This window comes from Cygnus olor, chromosome 4 (assembly GCF_009769625.2).
Source record: "Cygnus olor isolate bCygOlo1 chromosome 4, bCygOlo1.pri.v2, whole genome shotgun sequence".
NCBI classification, from domain to species: domain Eukaryota; kingdom Metazoa; phylum Chordata; class Aves; order Anseriformes; family Anatidae; genus Cygnus; species Cygnus olor.
In genome coordinates, this window is record NC_049172.1 from 30110169 (window position 1) to 30134679 (window position 24511).

General features: G+C 38.2%; 2 protein-coding genes across 4 annotated transcripts in view; one reads left to right on the forward strand and one right to left on the reverse strand.

The window, feature by feature from the left end:
- Positions 1 to 2940, forward strand: part of C4H4orf45 (chromosome 4 C4orf45 homolog) — a 45775-nt gene extending 42835 nt beyond the window's left edge. The window contains exon 6 of the transcript XR_005819294.1: positions 444 to 2940. The gene's annotated coding sequence lies outside the window, so the exon portion shown is untranslated. The remainder of the gene's footprint in view (positions 1 to 443) is intronic.
- FNIP2 (folliculin interacting protein 2) overlaps positions 1 to 24511 on the reverse strand; it is a 50035-nt gene that overhangs the window by 5450 nt on the left and 20074 nt on the right. For 2 of the 3 annotated variants that reach the window (XM_040554963.1, XM_040554961.1), the window contains exons 2-16: positions 22958 to 23084; positions 19752 to 19883; positions 18766 to 18866; positions 18612 to 18683; positions 17829 to 17929; positions 17594 to 17683; positions 16390 to 16461; positions 15639 to 15768; positions 11680 to 11881; positions 11021 to 11109; positions 10123 to 10269; positions 9813 to 9982; positions 5163 to 6483; positions 4322 to 4478; positions 2957 to 3157 (exon numbers count right to left, since the gene is read on the reverse strand). In XM_040554963.1, coding sequence (XP_040410897.1) covers positions 2957 to 3157; positions 4322 to 4478; positions 5163 to 6483; positions 9813 to 9982; positions 10123 to 10269; positions 11021 to 11109; positions 11680 to 11881; positions 15639 to 15768; positions 16390 to 16461; positions 17594 to 17683; positions 17829 to 17929; positions 18612 to 18683; positions 18766 to 18866; positions 19752 to 19883; positions 22958 to 23084 — 3112 coding nt within the window. The remainder of the gene's footprint in view (positions 1 to 2956; positions 3158 to 4321; positions 4479 to 5162; positions 6484 to 9812; positions 9983 to 10122; positions 10270 to 11020; positions 11110 to 11679; positions 11882 to 15638; positions 15769 to 16389; positions 16462 to 17593; positions 17684 to 17828; positions 17930 to 18611; positions 18684 to 18765; positions 18867 to 19751; positions 19884 to 22957; positions 23085 to 24511) is intronic. The other variant, XM_040554962.1, reaches the window with a different exon arrangement.

Consider the following 24511-nt stretch of genomic DNA (forward strand, 5'->3'; position numbering starts at 1 on the left):
TACCGCTTTTGATGTCCAGTTTACTGGAGAAACTAGGTTACAAATCCTTTTTTTGTTTTTATTTTTTTGGTCTTTGTCTGTTTTTATTTTGTTTTTATTTGTTTTTAATTAATACTACATAATTCTAGTTTAAAACTCTTAAACATTTGATGTTGTTTGCAAAAGGTAATAGTTCAAGTTGAAATACCAATTTAATTACTCCAATTTTGTTCAGCAGTAGCATGCTAGAATTTTTGTTTAAAAATAGTCACGTGATACATAATTTCTCATACATCAATTGCAAGAGAGCAGATGAAAACTTCAAAGAGATTTTTTTTTAAAAAACAGTAACACAAGGTGAGTACACGGGACATCTTCATTAGGTGAGTAGGCAGGCTGTTTTATCAGGCATTTTGTTCCAGAACACAAGGTAACTCAATTCAATACATTCTTTCTTTCCACAGGGATGACCACTTCAAAGACAAAAACAAGAAGCGCGTGCAGAACCTCAGTATCAAATATTTAATCATCCAGCAGGCGGAGACAACAATTAGAATCAGTAGTAGCAAATACCTCCAGGCCATCGTCTGGTGTATATTTTAAGTTTAATGGAAACCATAAGTATTAAAGATGAAATCTTGTGCAAGCAGTTCTGCTAATTAAAAAAAAACAGAAAAAAGACTCATGCTCATGGGTAGCCTACCATACATTTTTCTGATGGTCTTGAGCAAGTTGCTGTTGAGAGTAGTTTGATCTGTTTGCTTCAAGCGAGTTTTCACTAAAGCCATTATAATCATAACACTTCTGATTCTAGCCTAAAGGAAAACATTCTTACCTTCTCTACTACAGGTAACTAATACAAAAAGCCTGTTAGGACTTCCCCGGTGGTTCAGGTAAGCATGCAGCTGATTCCCAAAGTGACAGTTCAACATATTTCAATTCCACTACTCATAAGCTAAAGGACTATAGATTATTTTTTTTATTATTATTAAGAGGAAGTAAGGAAGAATTTCACATTGTTCTAAGATTCTTTAGAAAAGATTATCTGCTACTCCTGAAAGCCAGCAAAGAATCAAAAGACTTTCCTCCTCAAGCTCATTACATGAATCCATTTTGTTCAAGATGTCCAGTGAGGTACAGAAGAGCAGTAAAAAAAAAAGTTGATGCTAGCTTCCTCTGCAACTTCTCATTGACTGAACAGGAAAAAAAATGAAGTCAAAAATCAGAGGAGTAGCTTAAAATGAGCTAGAAGGTGCAGGTAAAATCTTTGTCATACTGCTGACAAGCAACAGTTGCCGTCTCCACTGCCCTCTCACCCTGGCATACTACACAACTCTGCAGTAAGGTTGCCAGTCAAGCATCACAAAATCATCAGCACTTGTATTTTATCCAGTCTCAGGTTGGGTTTTGTTTTTTGTTGTGCCATAAAAAAATACTCTTCTGATCAATAACTGCAGATCAAGAAACATACACTTTTAATCTTCATACATACTGCCTTACGCATTTCTGACCTATGCTATTATATATGCTTTTGTCAAAATTTAAGTCAAATAGAATCACCATTAAAAAATGGACTTCTCCCCCAAGAGTTGAACGGAACACCCACCTTCCATTCATCCATTATTCTGTTCCTGTTAACAAAGACCTACAAACTCTGACAGAAGGTTCAAAGTGTCTTCAATGTGGATTATAGAAAAACAAAAATTACGAGCTACTAGGACTGCCATTTTACTGTTTGTTTTTTTTTTAAGGAAGGAAATAAAATTATTCCACCTCCAAAAGCCACTACACCACACGAAGCATTCAGAAGTTGCATATACTAGGGCAGAACTGGAAGTAGTACTTCAGCTGCAGAAACAACTAATGAGTTCAAAAATGCCAAAATTTAAGGTGTTCCCATGCAAACATGATATAATTCTAACCTAAGTTGCATGTTTTTCAATATAAAAAAGTATCCAGAAAGGACACTGATGTACTTGACCCTAGTACTTGACTTCAAGTATTTAAATTAATACCACTAATTTTATCCAAAGCAGCATCAATTAATACTATTTTCAGTTGTTAATGTTCAGTTCCACCTTCCTCTTCTGTCTGCTAGCAGTCATTACACAAGCTTCCTACAAATAAAGTTTCTCAAGGCTATCTGCTGAAGACCAAGCCAGTTCTGTTTACTCAAAAGAAGACTACAGAAAAAAGATACACAACTTCCCCCCAGCTACAACTGTGTTAAAAATTGTGTTATAATTACTGCTGCCAGACTTGTGGGTAACTTTGCTGTAATCAGCCAAAACAGCTATCAAAAAGCATTACTGATCTGCTCTGATGAACTCTACTACTAATGTGGAGAGAAAAGGATGCTATGGGATGGGAAGCATGCACTATGAGAAAGTAACATCCCCTGCTGCAATCCATCTAACCCCAAGTGTTTCAGGTTTCAGTCTCCTCCCAAGAATGCTGTAGGCATGTCTGCCAGATGGTCTGAAACAGCGCTGGCTGACAGGGTGGGCTAGACTATGCATAAAACACAAAGGTCAAGTAAACATGCCAATACACGTGTAACTGGGGATAGAGAAGAGGCATCCACTAGGTGAGGTTGGTAAAAAAACAACAAAACAAGAATAAAAAATTGTATGGTAGTAAAAGTAGAGAATGAGGAAATTAAACAAAATCTAAGCCAAATTTCACAACTCTAATCATAAATACAATCACGCTAAAGTTGCCTAAGCAACTTTCGTTCTGTCTTATTTTGGAGCAGCTGACTTTAATCTTGGTCTATTACAAGTAAACTAAGTTAAAAACAGTATCTGTAACTGGACTGTAGCATGCATTCTTTTAAATACATTGTACCAACTTTGCTATACCAATAAAATAATATCTGAAACAACCCAATAAAATACACAGTGTGCAAAACTCTGTATTTGCTATTTAAAACTAAACAATTTTCATTAGCTTCAGTTTTCAGTAAAGAAATACTTACAAAGTCAGCTGGGAGATTGAGTTTATAAAGCTGTAAAATAGACTGCAGTAAACTGGATACTTGACTTGAGACCAAGACATCCTTGCCTAACTTCACATTGTCCATCATTTTTCTCTGGCTGGTAGCTACTTGTACATTCCACTTATCTGTGTCTGCAATAATGCAGACAGCTTCTGCTATGGGTTCATCTAGCACTGGATGCTGCAAGAGATGCAAGACAAATATTATGGAAAACTTTCATGTGCATTTCCACAACCTAGTTTGAGGCTCCACTTTTATTCACTCCGAGGCAGGGGATAAAACAGTCCAAATGAATGCTTTTGTCCAGTAGAAAACCAAAGGCATCTCAAAAAATGAGACAGAATACCAGTTTCAGAGACAGAGCTGACATCCAGTAATGTTAGGTCAGTGGAGCCTAAACTGCCAATTTGATTAAGGCACTTAATTCTTTTTTTTTTTTTTTTTGAGTAATGTTTCAGAATCACTACTCTGATATTTTTTCTTCACTAGCAATATTCCAGCCTTCCTGCAAAGGTTAAATTTCTTCCAAAACAAGAGTATTAATTACACTGATTCAGTGAGTGGTTATACTGACTGTAAGGGATTTCACTACACACAATGATGGCAAGGTATATATGAAAAGACAGTATCATATTAGAACAATTTGGTGTTTAAACAACTGCACACGCATCACCATCATGGACAGCGTTTAACTAATTCCTACAGAATGATTCTTGATTGCTATAGAAAGAAGCAATTGACAATCACTAGATAAACACCTAATATTACAGACTAAACACTTTACATTCCTTTAGTGAAAGATTTGTTATAAGTTACTTGGTGTAGTTAAAGTATAGTAAGAATATCACAAAAGATCTTACCTACAGCTAACTACTTTATACAGTCAGTCATTTCTGCTACAACCTAGTATAACACAGGCTTCCACAGGACTTCATCTCCCTTGCAACGCATGCCACTAAGTGGTAAACTAAGATGTTTCCAACAACTTGTATACCATTTTTATGAAATACAGGTAACTGTCTGCTATTGTGACTGTGCTATTGTGACTAAAAAGAAGCAGTTTTTTTCCTTGTAACTTCAAGTTGCAAACATTTTTCTGCGTTCATCTTTCAAGAGAAGACTGAAGAGAGTATAAAGGGGAAAAGTGATTCTTGCATGAACAGGCTTCTCAGTCATTTAAGGGGTTTTCTTTCAAGAAAGCAGACATCAGGTGTGGCTGTTAAGGACCAGCGAGTACAGTGAAACAGGTCTTATTTAAAGTACAAACTACCATGTTTCTGTAGCTTTAGCTTCTCAGTAATAGCAACAACTTGCACTATGACTTGCAACAGTACTTTAACTCACATGTATCGCATGAAGGAGGTCTGCTAGTAGACACTGCTTGAGTTTTTCATCATTATTTACTCCATGCAGCACTAGATCAGGCACGTATGTGTGACAGTAGCCACCCAGAAGCGATCTTCCAAAGTTTTTCACACACTGACTGCTGATTGTGTTTGACCTGAAATAAAGAAATACAAAGCAGGTATGATTCTTGCTTGACAGACTCCATTCAGATGATGATATGAATATGTTTGATTTACTACCCCTACAAAAAGTTAATTAATACTTATTTTTAAAAATTTAACATTGTGTTGATTCCTTCAAATTTCAGAAAAGGCAAGTCTGCATGTATCAGAGCCTGGGGTACATATGCCCCCCGGCCTTGTTCTGTGGTTAACAGGTTTGCTAAATTTGAGTTCTCGCACTCAGCCCAAGCAGCAAAAAACTTATCTACTTAACATGTGCATCAGCAAGCTCCATGTGCACCTGTAAAGCTCAGAAGTTTTCAAATAAGATGCTCTTATTTTTCAAATCTGTTTAGTATTTGTCAGTTTAAGCAAAGATGAAATTTTGCTAGTCCTCAGACAATTGTTTACACAAAGTGTTTCAGGCAATTAAAAAGTCAGATTTTTTTAATTAAACATTTGAAGAAAACCTTTGTTACCAAACTTCAGTACCAAAAGCTTTTCGGTTTTTTGTTTGCCAACTCTGTTAAGAATCCTGAACACACTACTAGTGGCTGGTATGAATTTGTTTGCAAGGAACTCAATCAAGATCCCAGTGGATTTCAGACTTGAAATTCTAAACATCTCTAACACTGCAACAAATTTCGACTGTTTAGTTTTAAGTTAAACTCCTTTACCTTGGTAAAGGAAGCTCCACTTCCGCAAACTCTTCAAGTCTTTTGCTGACATTATCATGATGAACTTCGTCAGGAATACAACAATCACCTTCTTCATCGCTGGCTCCAAGAGCACTGTCTGAACTCTCATTCCTTGGAATGTCCCCTTCAACTCTGAAGGGGGTTTTCCTTCCAGCATCCCCATAGGGGACATCTTTAGCACCTACTTTAGGGGACTCCTTTCTGACAGCAGAACCTACTTCCACACACTCAGGTGAATAGCTCTCCAGATTGCCAGAGCATAAAGTTCTAGTTTCTTTCAAGCTCGGCAATGTTACAGTTTCTATGTTACCAGTGGACAAAAGTGGTTCACCAGATACTGTGTTCCCTAAATTTATTTCAGTTCCTTTAGTTTCCATATGTTGGTTAAGCATACTCTCCTTCCCCTCACAAGGTGGAATCTGTGTATAACAAATACTGTGTTTACTGAAGGGCAAAAAGGCAGCTTCGCAACTTTCTTTTTGATTCTGGGAAACATCCACAGTCAGATCTGTGGAACTTGAGGCACAATGTATTACCACCTCTGGATTTTTTCTAAATGCCTTCAGATTCTCTTCCATTTCTCTCCTTTGAGTTTCGAAGTCTGACTCTGGTGATGCAGAACTTCCGATCCGAAAGGTGACCTTTTCCAACTGGGAACTCCTGTGGCCAGACCTTTCAGGACAAGGTAAAGCAGATGACCTGCTAGACAACTGCTTTTCCACTTTCCTTTCATTCTGGTTCTTGTTCTTCCTTATATCCATTAAATTCTCCAACTTTGATTGCTCTTCAAAGTGGTAGGATCCAGTCCCTGTATCAGTGACAGTTCTTTTCCTACCATCAGCTGCTCCGTTATGCAAAGTGCTAGTTAGACAGTCGACAGCTATGTCAGAGTTCTGACTGACTTTTCCTATTGCTTCTTTCTTTTCTTTTGAAGAATCTGGCGTAGTGCAAGTGCCTTCTGGGTTATGTACCCACCCTGCAATACTGTTGTTCTTACTTCCATCACTCTTAGGAGGTAGGATCGGAGGCACAAGAGCAGGTTCATTTTTGACAGTGACAACCACATAATCAGACTCCTCTACCTCTCCCTTTTCTAGTGCAGTTGTGATCTTGCTTCCATTTAGCACTTGTTCTCCTTCCCCAAGCATTTCACTCCAAGTCAGCTGATTTTCTTGTAGCTCTGAGCACCTAATGAAGTACGTTAGGACATACAGCAAGCGCTGCACCAATTCTTTACGTTTTCCAACAATAACAGTTCGAGTCAACCTAACCGGAGAGCCTATGGCACCATAGAGATCACCTAGACAGGAAAACAAGAATTTCACATGCTTATACATGGCTGTAATAAGCTATACCACTTACATTCAACACATTTTGAAACAGCATTCACTGCAGACTTCATTTCTTTCATGGTAAATTCATAGAAGTTTAAAATACCAGAATAACAAAAATCTCCTGACATTTCTTATATCCAACTCACATCCAAAAGGGTTTTGGTGTCCTTGTGAAGGTTTGACTGTTACTACTCAGTTTCTTGCAGTTCAAATCGATTACAGGTTTTTAATAATAAAACATTTACAACGTATCACTTGGAATTTGACACAACAGTTGCTGAAGAATATATATCCAAAGCTCTGAAACCCGTGATACTGTTTTCTAATTTTGTACTAGTTCCCCCCAAAATATTCTCTTTAATTGCACTCACTTTTTCTTCTCCTTTCTGTTAAACAAATTCTAATACAGACGTAGTCTAAATTGTATTTTTCACGATTCAGATATTCAAAACAGCAGAAAAGGTGCAGTATCAGCTTAATAAATGTGGTTCTGAAAATACAACTACTTTACTGTGCAAGGCTTGTGCACTTCTGTACACTGGGAGTCAACCTCGCTAACCTTTTACTTTTGTAGGAAGTAGGGGAGGACTAGAAAATATATTCATTATTTAAAACACAATCATAATATGAAAAGTAGGTACTAGGGCATAATCTAAGTCTCCCTAGAACTGCTTATTTGCTAGCTCATTTATCCTGGAGAACCACTATACCCTACTTTGAGAAGAGCCATCTATTTTCCAGCAGCATATCACGCTCTGTCAGCTGGAGGGTTTCCACCCAACATTCTGGGAGAAATAAACAGACAGATGGTACAGAAAAGTTCGCACACGCTATTAGAGACAAAGATGGGTTAACTCAAAAACTGGCTATTACCAGGTTAACCCAGCTGTCTTCACTCAACACCCATTAGAGCACACCCTCTAAATGTCTTTGCCCAACCAAACCCTGGCTGACATCACCAGCAGATGGGAAGCAGCCACCAAAAGCTCAATTTTCTTTAGCCAATATAAGCACTCACATTGAAAGCTAATTTCTCTGGTTTGAGGCATTATAAGCTGTCTGCTAATCTAACACATTTTTCTAGGTGCTAAGTCCTTACTGAGGGCTGCTCAAATGCTCTGGACTGAGCATCCCATCAAGAGTTTTGTGCAAGCCTCCTGAAACAATGCTATATGGAACAATCATAGCTTTAGAAAGGTTTCTACCAAGAGCAAGAGAAGCCTGCTTTCAGCATCAGAAGGGGAGAACAGCCAAAGACAAAATTCACGCCCATCCTCCTCTGAGCCACACTGCACACAGAAGTAATAACACTTCTGACTCTAGTCCTGCAGAACAGGGATCAACAAGACAGTAATTCCACTTCTCTCACTTGCTGTCTTCCCTGCCAAGACCTGTCATTTCCCACGATGCCAGTGATGCACCAGAGAGACTGCTGCACAGTGGCATGAGCACACTCTCTTCCCCCAGTTAGAGGCACCCTTGCAACCTGTCTGATGGCTTAACAGGCCAGCACATTCATTCCTCAGTAACCAAGTAAGCTGAAGACTGCTCAGGTGGAATTCCATTAACCTCAGTGCCTGATGGGCCACAAGGACTAGCAGTTTGGAAAGGAAATGGGAAGATAGCTTTTCTTTCAAGTTGAGCACAGTTGCTAAAGAAATCGGATTCAGGCTAAGCATTCATTTGCATGGTTGACTTTAAATACAACATTACTGATGCAACAGTAAAAAAAAGTCACAACTGTGGTCCTCAAAACATGCTATTGCTAAGCACGTTAGATTGAAGCTCATGTTTAAAAGAGTATGCCTTCCTTACAGCATTAAATACGAATGCATCTATGTAATTGTAATTGATATGTAGTATCTAGTGAGAACATAGTTCTGGAGGTGGAAAGCCACTTACAGCACAACGCTTCATAGAAAGTCATTTCTATTTTAAAGCACACGGACACTTTATTCTTTCTAAAGAAGGGGACCAGCAGAGGGCAACATCTTACTTCGCACATCAGTTACTGCAACCACCTGATACTAGCTTTTGGGCTTTGTAACAACCAAACAAAACCAGTAAGCATTTTGAGTTCAGACACTCAGAACTCAGTTGGGCCAGTGCTGGTAGCAATACACAGCCTGGGAAGGCAAAAAGAAGAAATGATTTCTTGACCAGTCACCAGTGGCAGCTCCTGGGAGGTACCACAAGACCTACTGCTTATCTTACACCTCCCACTCCAGCTCCTTTTTTTGTAACCACAGCCTGGCTGTCCTTAACACCCTAAGCATGTTTCTGTTTTTCCCTTCCTGGATGTCTAACCCATTTCTCCCATGCATAAGTTTTTAAAGACATGCTAAAACAGGAAACTTCTATTACAACTATACAGCCCAGGTAGCAATTCGTAATTTCTTAAAGACTGTGGAGAGCTAAGCTAGACAATAAGCAAGAAACATGACCAAGATCGCAGTGCAGAAGTCACATTACTGTTTTAGTGTGCATGTATGTCAATATATTGTATCATTGAAAGTTAAGGCTGATTTGATACCAAACTCACACCTGCTGCCAAGACAAGGAAAAATTTTGAAGGATTTTACCACTGGCAGCATTGTTCTGAACTCTCTCACCCACTCATTTGATAGCAATTATTTAATTCCCTGTACCACTATAACATAAGCTACATAATTTTTGTTAGAGAACAACCTGAGGAGCTTGGAATAAAGAGGAAATCTTGTCCCAAGCCCACTCACATAACTCCGAATGAACGGAGGCACTGCTACTTGCCATACTTTTATTCTGCTGTCTTTGTGTCCATGGTATCTCCGTGAAGAAGAGGTAAATGAAGGCAGCCGGGGCAGTCTTAACTACATTCCCTCCATCCAGTCTGTTTCCCCTCATTCTTCCCAAACTGCTTAGGTCATTCACAGTATTTGCACCCTCTTAAGATTTCTATAGAGAACTACTTAACCAGGCAGTGTAACTGGAGGACAACAAGGAACCAGTGAAGAAGAACTGAGCACCTAGGCTATGCTAACAGGCCTCCAAATACTCTTTAGCTTAATTCAGGACATCTGTTGGCAACTCTGCTCAGCTTACACCAAGGCAAATCAAATGTCACCCAGAGTTCTACCACCAGTCAAGTACCTCAAGCCAGTGGCAGAAAAGCTATCACTGCAAAGCTCAGCCATACTAGTCCAGATCTACCATGAGAAACAACATCCAATTTTAACTATGCACAGAGGAATGCATACTTCCAAGTAGCTTAGGTAAGAGAAGTGGATACAGGGAAAGCTTTCAATTTCCTACTGACCAAGCTGTGCCCAGAGAGGGTTATATGGATGGGATTTTGCCAGCATGTTCACAAACTGTGACGTGCGCTTCTCAGAGAAGGCCTTTATGGGAGGATGGTCAACTGGCATTACTGTTGGCACCCAAGCCAGATGATACGTCAGCACCGCAGTCAACAAAGCAGCAAAGAACCTAGGAAAAAGAATATTACATTAAGTGTCAGAACATACCCACATGCTCTGGGAAGCACACAAGCTTTTAAGAAACTTTTTTTTTTTTGGGGGGGGGGGGGGGGGAAGGGGTTGGGTAGAGGGAGGGAAATGAAAGCTTACTGGTTTTTGTTGATCTGTTCTATCAGAAAGGTAAATTCTTTAAGAAAACGCTGGCATAGCTGGTTCTTTTCCAGGGTGTTGGACATCATATTAAGCCACACAGGCTCTGCAATCCTTGGAACAGAATATAGGTTCCAGATGGTAATTCTGCTCAAAGAAGATTCCCAAAGATGGACGTTAACACATACATTTCAGATTTGCAAATACAAGTAGCCTATTTTCCCTTCTATTGTCTATTGATTTTTATTTATGCATTTATTTAGGTAGGAGCTAGGAGACTAAGCAAACTAGTGTGTCTAGAAGTTTTCCAACTAGTGTCCCACAAAATTAGCCTGTTTAAGTCAGTGTACCAGCAACTTAGTGTCCTCATATGAATTGCATATCATTCCCTTTCTTGCATTCCTCTATGTAGTTTTATTTAGAGAAGTGCCAATTATTTGGTGGGGGGAGGTAACCCTTTTCTTGGATTGTCATCCTTTCCTCTTTTAGGTACAAAAGAGTGCCTTTGACAATAACTTTCCTGTCAATTTCACTGTCCAGCATCTACACTTAGGAGTAGACAACTCAACTGCCCGAATATAACAATCAATCCATTTGCCTGCACAGACATCAGCAGAATCCAACTCTTGCCGAGGTCTTAAAGACTGACAGTCCAAAGCACAAGTGAGCAAAACAAAGTACTCGATTTATTTTCATTCTGAAAATGGCTGAGCTACTTTTGCTTAAGTTCTTAGAAAACATGTACCCAATACCCAGCACAGAAAATTCATTCGCACTAACTTTAAAACTAGCTAAATTACAAAACCCTGCATTCAGTTGCTTATAATTGAAAGTGACAAATATCTTTAGAGGTTCATGAGAACAACTCTCCTTGTAATTCAGAATTCCATCAACTCACCTGAATTCTCCCAGGGCATCCATGACTCGGCTGATATAAACCTGCACTCTTTGGCTGGATTCTGCTATTTTTCTACATGAGATCATGGCCTTAATTAAGAGTTAAAGACACAAAACAACTTCTTAAAGGACTCGCATTCTTCATCTTTTTAAGCTTCATTAACACATCAAAATAATTAAGATCTAGCCCAAGTGTTATGCAACCGCTCAGGACAGCAGTAGCTGCCAACCTCCCTCCACCTCATGACGAAGGACCAACTCCTAAAACTAAACATGGAGAGACAGGAGAACATTTTTGAGAGAGTAAGGGGAAGACAAACTTTTGTTACCACTCATTTAGTTGCAGCACAAAAAAGATAGAATACTGTCCTTTCCACAATCTCTAGGGAGTCAGGACAAACTCGTAGTGAAATATGAGGAAAAGAAAAAGAAAAGCCACACAGCGTAAATCTCTATTTTCCTTCTGACTAGAAAAAACTACAGCTTCTTTTCAGCAAATGCTGAGTTCCAACACGAGGCTTAGGCTCAAGACTGTGTGTGGTAAGGAGAGAAGGAAGCTTCAAATCACACACCTTCTCCCACTCTTCATCTATGATTCTTAAATACTTAATTCTGTTTGACACTTATATTTCCACATCAAACCAAACCAGTGTTCTGTACCTTTTCTATTGCATACTTCAGCTTGTTCATGTGGGATTCAAAGAGAGGAAAGTGAGAAAAAAAGAAATCCTGGAAGTTTCTCTGTGCTTCTTCTTTTTCAGGCAGAGAGAAGATTATGCTGATTGCAATTTTTTTCCTCCGGACCATTGCAGGATTGGAGCTACAGCTTTCATCAGCCATACTGAACATTTCTTCAGTGGACCTACAAGACAGATTGTTAGGACAGTTAGCTATGCACAGAACAGCGACTAGTCTTCTATTTATCCCTATATATAGAAAAAGGAAATCTAAGAATAATTTTCCTTCTACTGCCTACATAATACTTTTCTGTCACATCTCCATAAACAGAGGATACCCAGCATATTGACAGATAAGACGTTTACTCCAACAGATCAAAAGTAAGGCAACCCTCAAAGAGGCTAACAATTAACATTGGGTGAACACTTTCCTGTGAAACAGAACTACTACAGATACCCTCCTTATGGATTTATCTTTAGGATTTATCTTTAAGGGAGATTAAGAAAAGGAAACAAAAACAACAGATAAAGTCATTAACAAGAAAAGGTTAAAGGAAATTTACAAAACAAAAACTAAAGATAAAGTGTCACCACTTACTAATCACTGAAAACAATGTCTACAAATATATCAGTTGGATACACTTCTATTTAAAATGCTTTGTTTTCTGCTAAAAAAATTAAAATAGTGGCTGTTTTGTAATCATTACTATTTTCCCAAGCTCTGTTTATTCACTGGAGAGTTCTGCCACATAACTTCTATAAGTGTTGCCAGCTTTCAGTATTACACATCAATTGACGCTGATCAAGACTGCTTAGTGTCTTCACCAACTTGGCCTGTGGATCAGAACACACCTGCAGCAACACTACCTGGAGCATGTAGAGTATCCTTCTGAAAACTCAGAAGGACCTTAATTAGTAACAGGCCAACAGACACCTCCTGAAATTCAACAATAACGACCATGCAACTGTATGGCTCAGGTGTTGACTGTTCAGGTGTCATCCTACAGAAAAGGTCTTGGCCATCCTGGTGGAGAACAAGATGAACATGAGTCAGTAGTGCACCCAGGCACTGATGAAGACTAAGTATCTGCTGAGGTGACTAGGCAAGAGTCTTCCTAGTCAACAGCTCATTAGACAAATGATCATTCCCCTCTACTGGGAGCTTACGAGGCTACTTCAGAAGAAGTGTGTCCAGTTCTGGAGCAAGGCCAGCAAAGAAATACCAAAAAGGTAAGGAACCCAGATCACATGACAAAAGGAAAGTCTGAAAGTGCTAGGTGTGTTCAGCCTGAAGGGACACCTGATTGCTATCTCTTAATAACCAGTGGGTAGTTATCCAGAAAATAGAAGCAGAGTCTTCAAGGTGAACAGGTTCACTCAACCTTTGGCTGTAAACAAGATGCAGCAGGGGAATTTCTGGTTATAAGTGAAAAAATTTCACAGAAAAAATAAAGCACAAATTGGTTGCCCAGAGAGGTTCTTGAATCCCCTCCTTGGAGATTTTCAAAACTCAACTATATGTGCTCCAGACCAACCTGATCTAAATTCCATGTTAGTCCTTTGAGTGGGTAACTGAATTAGATGCTACCTACAGGCATCTCCCAGCATAAGGTTTTCTGTCATTATACAAAAGGGTGGCAACCCCCAGCCCCTCTTTATTCCTCTATAAATACTCACACTGCAGTGATAGATATTGATGTTACTGGATTTGCAAAGATATTTTTCTTGCTTAAAGTTTCTGAATTAACTGAAAAACGTCTTAAAGTAGTGTATACAATTTTCTTTTGAAAGCAATATTTTAATTGAATAATGGCTTTCAGTCCACGTTGAGGAACTATAAGGAGTGAGTGATAAGCACAGACAAGAAAAAGCTGTAGGAACACAAAACGGACACATTCAGAGCAGCAGCTCAGAGAAAGCTTGCTTCCGGACTTTTCTCATAAATTAAGTCTGCAATATCAGTGAGTGGTAATTAAATGCTTGAAAGCTTTTTGTATCAGAATTATCTTGAAATGAAACCTGTGGTATTTGTAAGCCCCTATGAAGCAATTACCAAGAGGAAAGTCTGAATCCTAAGCTTTCATTCTAAGTTCATTCTAAAAATAAACGCTTTACAGTTTAATTGGTTTAACAAAACTATATACACAAAAGTTTCTCATCATAGAGGTGCAAGTCCAGGAATACAGGAAAAAATAAACAAAACCCCAGCAAAAACAGTTTGTGGGAAACCAGAGTTCAAGACAAAAACACAACCTCATTTGAACTTCAGGAACTTGCATGCAGAGACAAATTCCCAAGGAAGTTTGGAAAGGATGGGTCAGTCAGCATCTAAGAATCATGACAAGCTTTTGTACTGCTTCTCAGGAACAGCATTTGAAGAACTGTGGTCTGCAAGAAAAGCCTTTTCAACAAAGCTACTAATCTAGCTTGGCTGCCAATTGACTACATGAAGTTCCAGCTATACATCTCATTTTCTCTGAGCTACCGGCCTAAGACATTAGTCATGAAAATGGTGGAGTCTTGGCTGTACAAACAGAAGTGCAAACTCTGCTGTCACTGATGTATTCAGCCGGAAACCTACTGTTTCTCCAGCAAGCGATCAGAAAACAAGTATCTGAAGAGGCCATTTGGCTCAGAAAGAACCCCAAACCAAAAGCAGTTCTAAACAGCAGAACTAATAATGCCCTGTTTCCAAGATCTTTCCACAGCACGGATTCTCCCATGAGGAAAAAAGACAAGCTATTCCCTCCAGTGAATTACAAGCCCAGTACAGCTACTTTCCTTTAAACAATTTGTTACATTCATAACACTTCGAAGAACTTTCTAGCTGTCAAAATGCAGATGCTACTTTAATTTGCCTGAAATTATCTTATTTCCTCCTCACTGTTATAATATCTTCACACACTTGTCTTATTTCTTTAGGAAACTAGACTAGAAAGTACTTCCATTTACTGAAAGCAAAATGTTTACTAACTCATTTTCAACTGTCGGAATGATTTAGAAATCATGACCGCTACATAAGTGCAACTGCATGATTCATGTTAAAAATGATTCTGCAAAAATACCCAGGGAAAACGTTCAATTGTTGACACTAGGGAAAGAAGTTGAGACAATTATAACATTTGAAATTAGGCTTATCAAAAATAGAGTGGGTTTTTATTTTTTATTTTTTTTGAAGTAGACCACATATTTCAACTGGCAGTTTCTAAGGTTCTCCAAACTGAAGAAAGTGCAGAGTAACACAGGCCACACAGTACAAATTTCTTGTAGTCCTCCACTAATTCCATACTGTTTCTGGGTGCAGGTGGATGAGTACATATGAGCAGATAATCAAGACCCATTCACTATTTTGCAACTGACAACAGAAAAATTTGCTTGTTAGCTACAAAAGGTCTGCTGCATTCCATGCTTTGTTATGCTACTGAGCTACAAAAGCTAATAAAATTCCAAAACAGAAGCCAAGCTTTTTGATCACAGCCCTTTTTTTCTTCCTGTTTCAGCAGAAGTCACATCAGGAACACCCAGTGCTAGCCAAGAGAGTTGTCATGGGCTATTACTCCACAATTTCAATAATTGCTCACTAGTCAAGACTTCATCATGGTATAATGTTATTATGACAGTGGTGCTGTTACAGTCTCTTTCATCTCAACAGGCTGCTCTGCTCCTTCAGAAATAGAGAAGAGTTTAATTTGCTTTTCAGGACGGGGTCTTTAGACACTGACTCTACATTCAGTATGTATGTCAGATCAGGCCTTGTAGCTCACACTCAGCCAAAACTTGATCTTCCCTCATACTGGCAATATTACCTAACATGCACAGAAATCAGAATGAGCTGACAGCATTCACGACAGAATTCATCCTTTTAAATAAAAGAGGCTTAAACTCTACTTAGCTTAAATTATTGCCAAACAGCTGTTGTAAGCAGAAAGGTGTTGCACTCACCACCTTGGAATTATTCCGTTCTCTAAACTAGTTGTCTGACTTCGGAGCCAGCGACGTTGATAGCTGCTAGAAGATGATGATGAAGAGCTTGGAGATGGAAAAGGAGTGACCAGAAGACTGCTGAGAGATGCTATCAAAAAAGGAAAAAAACACACACATACTGAGTGCCAGTTAAATGCTTTTCTTTATACTCTGACTGGGAACAAATTCACATAAACATTGTTCTTGCTTGCTGCTCTTTGTAAGAGAATTAGAGCAGTTTTCATGTAACTCGCTTGCAACAGGAGGCACAATTATTTTAAAAAATTCTTCTTGCCATAGAGTATTATTTTCTTATAAAGACAGGGATCTTTCCTCCTAGAACACATTAGAAGTCATCTTATTCTCATTAAAAGCATTCTGCCATAAGATGTGTTTGCTCTCTCATTACACTAGATATACCTCTTGGTCTCTTGACCTTCTTTTTCTACTCAGTGCAAACACCTCTTCTCTTCCCTTGCTATAGGTAAAGGACCCACCAGTTCTTCCTCCATCTTATAGATCGGTAAAAAACAAAACAATGACTGTAAACAAGGAGTATCACTATAAATATTCTTGCATAGTCTTAGGGCAATAGCAGAAAGAAAACTGCTTAGCAGATGTCAAAGAAGTTTGGATTTTTGTCACAAAGGTGCCTAAATTCCACATGATCCGCTGAGCCAAAGAACTGTAACAATTACAAAAGTAGGCAAACAAGAGAAACAGCAGATACCTGACCGAGCAATGCCACTGTCTCTGTCCTCATTTTGTCCTCTGCTGGGCATATCAACAGGTGTACTGTGTGCTAAAACAAACAGATCAGATCAATAGAAAATATTACTTAACTCATTATACTATTTGTCAGCATTTAAAAAAATGCTTGAGATTAAAGGTCATAAAACACCAAAGTTACATCCTGTACCATTACTCCAAATAAGCAGTGTTGCGTGAGCAGAGGTGGTAGCAAACACTAGGTCTATACTGAATGTCATGTTACTAGAGGAAGTTAGTTACTTGGCCCAATCTAAAGTGTCTCTAAGAAGCTTAAGAATGTGAATACAGTCTACATTACAAAGTGCATCCGATTTTTGATTACGAGAACTGGTGGTACTACCATCTGTCACTCAACTTTGTTTGCAAGATTATTAATTTACAAAGGTTAAACATTACAACGGAATAGTCAAACATGTCCTTCAAGCTTCTGATTTACTCCCCAAGCAGAGATTTATTATCTACAAAGCTTCATGGTAAGAAACATTCAGCTTATGATGTACTACACTGAAGTGTTAGTAGTGCAGTCACTGAAATTGCAGAGCATGCAAAATTTGCAAAGGCTGTGAAGAAACTGCATTGGTATTCAAGTTCATTTTTTTTAATTAACAGAACTAATTAAGCCTAATATCTACCCACCTGCATGGGTCATCAGTATGCCTGTAAAAGGAGACTATGTAAAGCAGTGTTAAGTTTTTAAAAATTAAAGAAATTGATATTGTTGAAAAAATTTAATGCCCTTCAGACTTAGCTCAAGAAGTAGTTTTGAAAGGTGTTTTTTTTATTTTTTAGAAAATTAGTATGATATAAGAAAAGAAAAAGCTGTATTATCAGCAGTACACCTCCACACTAGCAAGAAATCAGCAAGGCAAGAAACATAACTTCTCTAAGAAATATAAGGGCTCATGTATTATTAAACATACTGCATAAAAATGTTTTTAAAATTAAGCACTGGAATTAGAAACAGAAAATCAACAAAAAGCAATTAATTCAGCCAGTTGTTTGGAAGAAAGATTTTAAGTATAAAGCCACATTTGTCTGTTGTCACTATCTCAGCCCTTTCTATTTCTAGAGAGTAATTGTGTTTCTCTTGTAAGAATTCAGAAGGAGCTGGATTTGTGTGCGCATATGGATGGGTCACACTGTGGTTGGCATTCCACACAAACCTGCAAAGAAAGAAGCACTGCGGATGAGGCGGAGGGGACCTCCTTCAGACACACCCTGCAGCAGTTTGCTGCTACACAGCTGTAACACACCTAGGAAACAAAAGCAATGTAGAGAAAATGCAACGCAAAAAAAATTAAAGGAAAAGATGATGCACAGGAAAAAAAATAAAAGAAACCAAACTAAAGGAACAGATGGTGTCACACTTTCAGAAAGACAGAACCTGCAAATATTTACCTAAATTACTTCCACTGCGACAGGTTCCCAAACCATTCTGATTAGAGCTCAGCTTTCCCAAGCTGGAATCTTGGTTGATATATTCAAAGCTATCTTGTAAGCTAAGAAAAGAGAAAAAGGCAGTGTTTCTAACTTGATCAATAGTCATTAGTATTAGCTTGAAGATTACACTCATTTTATGAAAAAATGAAAGCTGAAGATTAACTTTACAATTACATTCAAAGGACCAGTAGGTTTTCTGAAACTTAAAAGGAAGGAGTCCCTTTTTTCTATATAAACTCCCTGAGTTGTTGTAGGCTTCTGTATATCACACATAGGATTCAGTTTATTCAAAGTTACCCATTTTTGAGAAGAAGAGAATAGATGCGAAACAGTAACTTTTGCTATTGCTGAAGGAAACAGAAGTGCTCCTTGCAACTTATATTGCTGCACTCTTCTGGCAGCTGGAAAGGGTAGATGTTTTGCATGTCCAAAGTACCTAACCTCTGAAGTTTATGGCATGCCTTTGACAAATTAAGGAGCAGAAACTCAGGGAGGTGTGGTGGTTTCTTTTGTTGTTGTTTTTTGAAATATGAATGTCCTGGCTGAGACTTATCAAGTTAACACTTAACCACAACCCAGCCTCCATTTCCAGTTTTCTACTAGACCTTTCCACTTCAGCTAAGTCAAATTTCAAAGCAGTGACAGAAGGCCTACGAAAGGAAAAAAAAAAGGGAAAGACAACTGTATTGGAGGAGAACAGGGGTGGGAGGGTATGGAGGGGAAGAAGAGAGATGTTCTTACTTATTGTTGCTTCCACTGAAGCTTCCTACCCTGGCTGAGAAGACTTTACTTATCATCAGTTGTGGGGGAGAGCTGAAAGGATAAACAGTCATTTCAGTGAGTCATCAGTTCCAAGTGCCTGACAGGGGAGCGCATCACAGAAAAGGACACTCACCGTATGTAGTGGATTTTCAAGGTGGAGCCTTTGTAACTCATTGCCACCGAGCCAAACATCATTTCTCCCAGCATGTTGACATCAGAGGCTGGTCTAGTGTACTACACAGACAAGAAGAAAGGAATAGCAAAATCAGTAATGACTTGACATACTATTTCAACTGAGAATAGTGACATAGTGCTGCATTTTGAACGGAGAATGCATTCTGCTTTTTCATGTAAACTATGATCCTGTGTGGTTCTGACACACAAAATGCAAGTAAAAGCAAGGACAGCTGGAAGATGTGGTTGGTTTTGCTCAGAGAGACTGCTACAAGCATTAAACTATCTTCGCAATTCAAATTTGTAAGTTCTTTTCTGCCCCTACAGAAAGCTTCTCAGCAGTATGTTTTATTGGAAAATAATTTGTAAAGACTGCATTTCTAAGAATGATCAGACCGATTTCTTCTTATGTTTCAAAAGACTGATCATGAACAACAAATATTGAGGTTATCAGTTCTGAAGGAACTGATTTACCTCCTACTTACATATAATTTTTCTTCTACCTTATTCTATAGACACTTCAAATTTTATTTTTTCTAGATGAAATGCTTATGCTTTCACACAGACAGCCAGAGTATCAAAAAATTGTTCCTAGAAATTTCATGTTACAATGAGGCATTAGTCCCTTTTATCTACCATGTTCAATAGCTTCTTCAGAACTGAACTGATATGACTGACAGTCATGTTTATAACTAGAAGAGGGAACTGTTTAGTGCTTTTGACTTTCAGAGTTGTTAATGCTATTATTTTCTAATGCTTTCAAAGAGGTCAAGATAGAATAAAAGCTTAAGATGTGCCCGTGTATTCTTACTCTGCAACACTTTAAATATAATCAGAAGCTTGAGTTATCTACCCTAACTTGAAAATACTAGAATTTTAACTAGTGATTCAGCACATGTAAGTTAAGGTTTCTCAAGTAAGACAAAAGTAAGAAAATAACATTACCTGATACTTCGGTATTTGCTCTTTGATATTTTGCATACAGCTTATTGAGGGGCTATGGGAAGAAATATTGTTCCCATTGCCTGCTTGGCAGTTCTTGACAGAAGTCTTTACAGGAGCATCCTCTGCCATTTTCTGTATCAAAGCAAAGCAATATAATAAGAGCAACTGAAGTAAATATGAAGATTGTCATCTGTAAAAATACCATGACAAGATTTTTCTTAAAATACAGTTCAGCAACAGAATCAAAAACACTTATTTGGTTCAAAACACGTATTGATTTTATAAGAAAAAAGGCTAGTATGACAGAGAAAAATACACAATTACTCTCACATTTAGATCCTCAGACAAGTTTCAACAGTATCACACAGAGCAATTAGTCAGATAAAGTTCTACTGGAAGATCATCCCCAATTGTTACAAACACATGATCTGCATAAGGTTTGCCAAGGTTTATGTAAACAAATCTTGCCTGTAGGCTGCTTACAAATCAATTTCTGTAACCATTTGCACAATTAGTCAAACCACATATTACTTTTGCTCCCCAACTGATTATCAGATCCTTAACCAGAAGAACAGCCAACAAAATCAAGGAATAAATAATGCATCATTTGAAAGAACTAGCGGGGTATAAAATTCATTAGTTAAACCTGTATAGGAGTTGCAAAAAACAACCTAATTAATTAAAGTCATCTGGATCTAAGTAAAGTTTACTCTCAAGTCACTATGTTTAACAACATTGTAGAACTGATCAAAGAGATGGAAAGGAGGCCTTGGAAAATATTAATTACATTAATACTATTTATACATCTTTCATTCGAAATGCTGCATTTAACTCATTTAACAAAACTAACCTTCAATGAAGACTGCTTACATAGCCTTAAGACCATCACACGCTATTAAACTTGCTACACATTTAAGAAATTTGAAATCTCTTACTGAACATATACTCAACATGCATTAATGTAAGCCTTTGTTCCTTTGGCGCACATCAGAACGAAGTACATTTTAACAAATCTTTTTGTACCAGTTTGTACCTCACTGGAAAACATGCACTAGCAGAGTTCAAGCTAAGATAGATTTTAACGTGACCAAGGTAACCGTAGATAACACTTCACAGAAAAGAAAGCAGCAGACAAAAAGAATTTATAATAACCAAGAGGCTAGTGAAATCCAGCCACAGCCAAATTTATGTCCTGTATTTTGGGAAAGGAACTGTAACAGGAAATTAAATTAAAATAGAATCCAATATTCCACAAGAAAGACTCTTTTTCAGATAAACACTGAATACTACACTGCAGTAACTGTAGTAAGCTTTAGAATACTCAAATCATGATGACAAGGAGATGAAATAGGCAAAAGGAGGGATGCAGAAAAAGTAAGAGGGAAGAGTGAGACAAGAAGTAGAACAGATGATCTGTCCTTTTTGTAAGTTTGGAGTACAGTAATGGTAGAACACCCCTGTTGATTTAAAATAAACCTCCTGGCATAAAAAAACAGTCTTGTTCTTCTGTATTTTATCCCACATTTGCACTCCTTTTGTGTGTTTTTTTCTTGGCCTACTATTTATTTAACTACTTTTGTCACTGTCATTAGGTGTTTATAATGCACAAGTGTTAGTAGCTACGTTCTTAACAAGCTATTGACAAAAATGCCAAATAAAAAACAGTCAGATACACACCATCTGCAGAAAGAATGGGAGATTAGATTAAAAACACTGAAAAAAATGAGTACATTAAACAAACACATGGTTAAATGGAATGCTAGTTCCCCCAGGTAAATTTAATGCACGTTTCAAAGACAATGTATTTTAAATATATGATGTAAATAAAACATGTATTATATTCTAGAAGAGTGGATAAACGCACAGTATACACACAAACACCCTTAACTTCAGTTTAAATAGGACAGCTTAATAGCAATTCTGTCTTAAATTTGATTAAGTTCTAGACTTACTGGTAGCATATCATTCACTTAATGTCAATGTTCTCTCTACTCATCATTCAAAGTGCTCTGACATTTTTTTTTAAAAGGGTACCTAGACTAGCATCTGCTGGGAAAACAGATCATATCCTTCACAATATGCCATGAAGGAAGTTTTAATCTGTTTTATGCCAGTGCTGCACCATTTCTGATAGGTCATCTTGCAGTTCACCTTTAAAGTGTTAAAGCAAACGGAGTATTTTGAACATTTAAACGGAGCCAGAAACATTTCTTCCACGCATTTTGTCCTCACATGCTGTTGTGTTTACAACCAGCTTTAAGACAAAATAAGAACATTGACACTAGGTTTTATGGGGTGGTGGGTGAAGGGATTAACAGATCAGTCTGACCCATTTACCCTTATAAGCTCATAATCAGTCATCAGCTGATGCTGCTCATCAGTCTGACTCATTTGGAACAATTATATATTTGCAGTATGATTGAAATAGAAATTGCTGTAATTTTTTGTCTGTCTGTTTTTGAAAGCACCTGCATAAGTAATTTCAACAAGTCACAACTATTTGTATATAGCTAGGGATTCTACAATCATACTGGTCTGCCAGGATAAAACCACTGGTTGTAACAAAGACTTCAGAAAAAAACTTTAAATAATTCAATGCAGAAAAGAAACAGAGCTAGTACGGCAGAAAAAAATATTGTTTTGCTTGTCTTAAATCACCCAAGTTCGCCAGACACATTATTCCACAATGTGTGTGCCTGGAAAACAGAACAAAGAATTTGCATCTTCCCAGTACCTACTCTTGCCTCTATTTGTATCATCAGAAGTTATGTGGCCATACACTGCCATGTGTTAGTCTTACACACGATGAGGTGGTTAGACAAAATAGAGTTGTTTTCATTTACATAAAGCCAACAACTTTACTAATGCAAACACTAAAGGAGGACCAGCACATTTAGAGACAAGCTAGACATCACCAGAACAATAGGACTGCCCAAACAGCTAACAACAAAAAAACAATCACATTGAAAGTAAGTCGGGCTTAAGTTGGTTAAGTTCCAATACCATGTTTATATTTAAAAATACCAAACAACAGATTCCAAAGAGTCTAAACACGTCTAATGCTCTTAGTGCAGCTATCACAGAACTCAGAACAAGTGAAAGATCACAAATAAGATTATGAAGTTCACATTGTCATTTGAAAATTCCTGCTTTTGGGAAGGCAAACAGAAGAGTAGTAGGACAAAAGCACAGTTAGCGTTTCATACCTGGATCACAGCTTCATCAATTTTGCGGACTGCTGTGGAGTCAAATAAGACCTGTCTGCCTCTTCTCTCACAGTCTTGGTAAACTATCAGTCGGATTTCTTTCAAGTCAAACTCTGAAGAGGACCAGCTGTAGATTATAAGCAAGATATTAAAAACAGCGTGCTCACTTTGCAAGCTTATTTAAGCAAAGCAAAAGGTATTCAGCAAATACATCTTTTACTCAACATTTACAAGAATTAGACTGTAATCGCAGAACTCTGAGAAGGAACTCAAAGGACAGACACAGGCTGGCACAGCCAGACCAAGTTTCATGCACCCATTTTTCAAAATTTTCCAGAAGAGAAACAAAAAACTGCCTCAGCAATCCGGTGCTTTACTCTTAAATACACTCCCTTCTCTATACAGTCTCGATCACCTTTACTGAAAGTTAGGCATACTGTTTTGTGCAACTCTTAGTGGTAATGAAGAACAATGGATTTCCATCCTCTGCAACAGTCTTTCATAATCTGGGAGGATTACACAGTCGCTCATCCTTCTCTTCTCTAAACAAAAAGTGAATTGTTTTCAATCTTTTTACTGTCAATATGAGCTATGATTTCTCCAATATTTAACCATTTTAACCAAAAGACCAAGTATTATTTTTCCTCTTTTTGGAGACGTTCAAGGTTTAAGAGCTATCATAGATTACTGAGACCTGATCTGCAGCAACGATGAAACTCGTTTAGTAGATGAAACCAAGACACTTAGGTCAGAAATGAGGAGACATTTCTTCTCAGAAAGAGCAGTCAGGCATTGGGACGGGTTGCCCAGGGAGGTGGTGGAGTCACCGTCCCTGGCGGTGTTCAAGGAAAGGTTGGACCTGGTGCTTAGGGACATGGCTTAGTGGGTGACATTGGTGGTAGGGGGATGGTTGGACCAGATGATCTGAGAGGTCTTTTCCAACCCTAATGATTCTGTGATTCTATTGTTGAGATTGTAGCTGAAGTAAAAGGAGTCTCTGAACCTAGAACCTGCCTGCTCCTCAGAGACACGCCGTGACACACGACTTGCCTCCTCAAGCTACCACACGAAGCTGAAGAGCATGACTGATCATGGCTGCAGAGGCAAGAGATTCTTTCCTAATTCCCAAGAGAGCTGGCATACATGTTGGAGCATGGAGGCTTGCTTAGCCTCAGATTCAGCTACAGAAGATGTTTTTCATACTCTGTAGCTGACAAGCTGGAATTAATTGCAGAAACTAATACTGTGTAAAGCACTGCCCCACAGCTCTGGTGGTAACCTGGTGCTCAGTCATATTGCCTCATCCCTGACCTGGATAGACCATATCCAGGGGTAAGAGTACAACTGTTATTAATAGCTGTTGGTTTAACAAATTGCATAACAGACTTCAGTCAAGGCTACACTGATCTCCCACCCAAAAGGATGTTTCACATCGGAATTTTCCTAAACTATGCCTTACAGAGAGGGAAGGTGGAGAATTGAGAGGAGAGCACAGAAATTCTGTACAGCTGGAAGATGAGAATTTCTGAAGCTATTTCTTTTATGCTGTGCTCC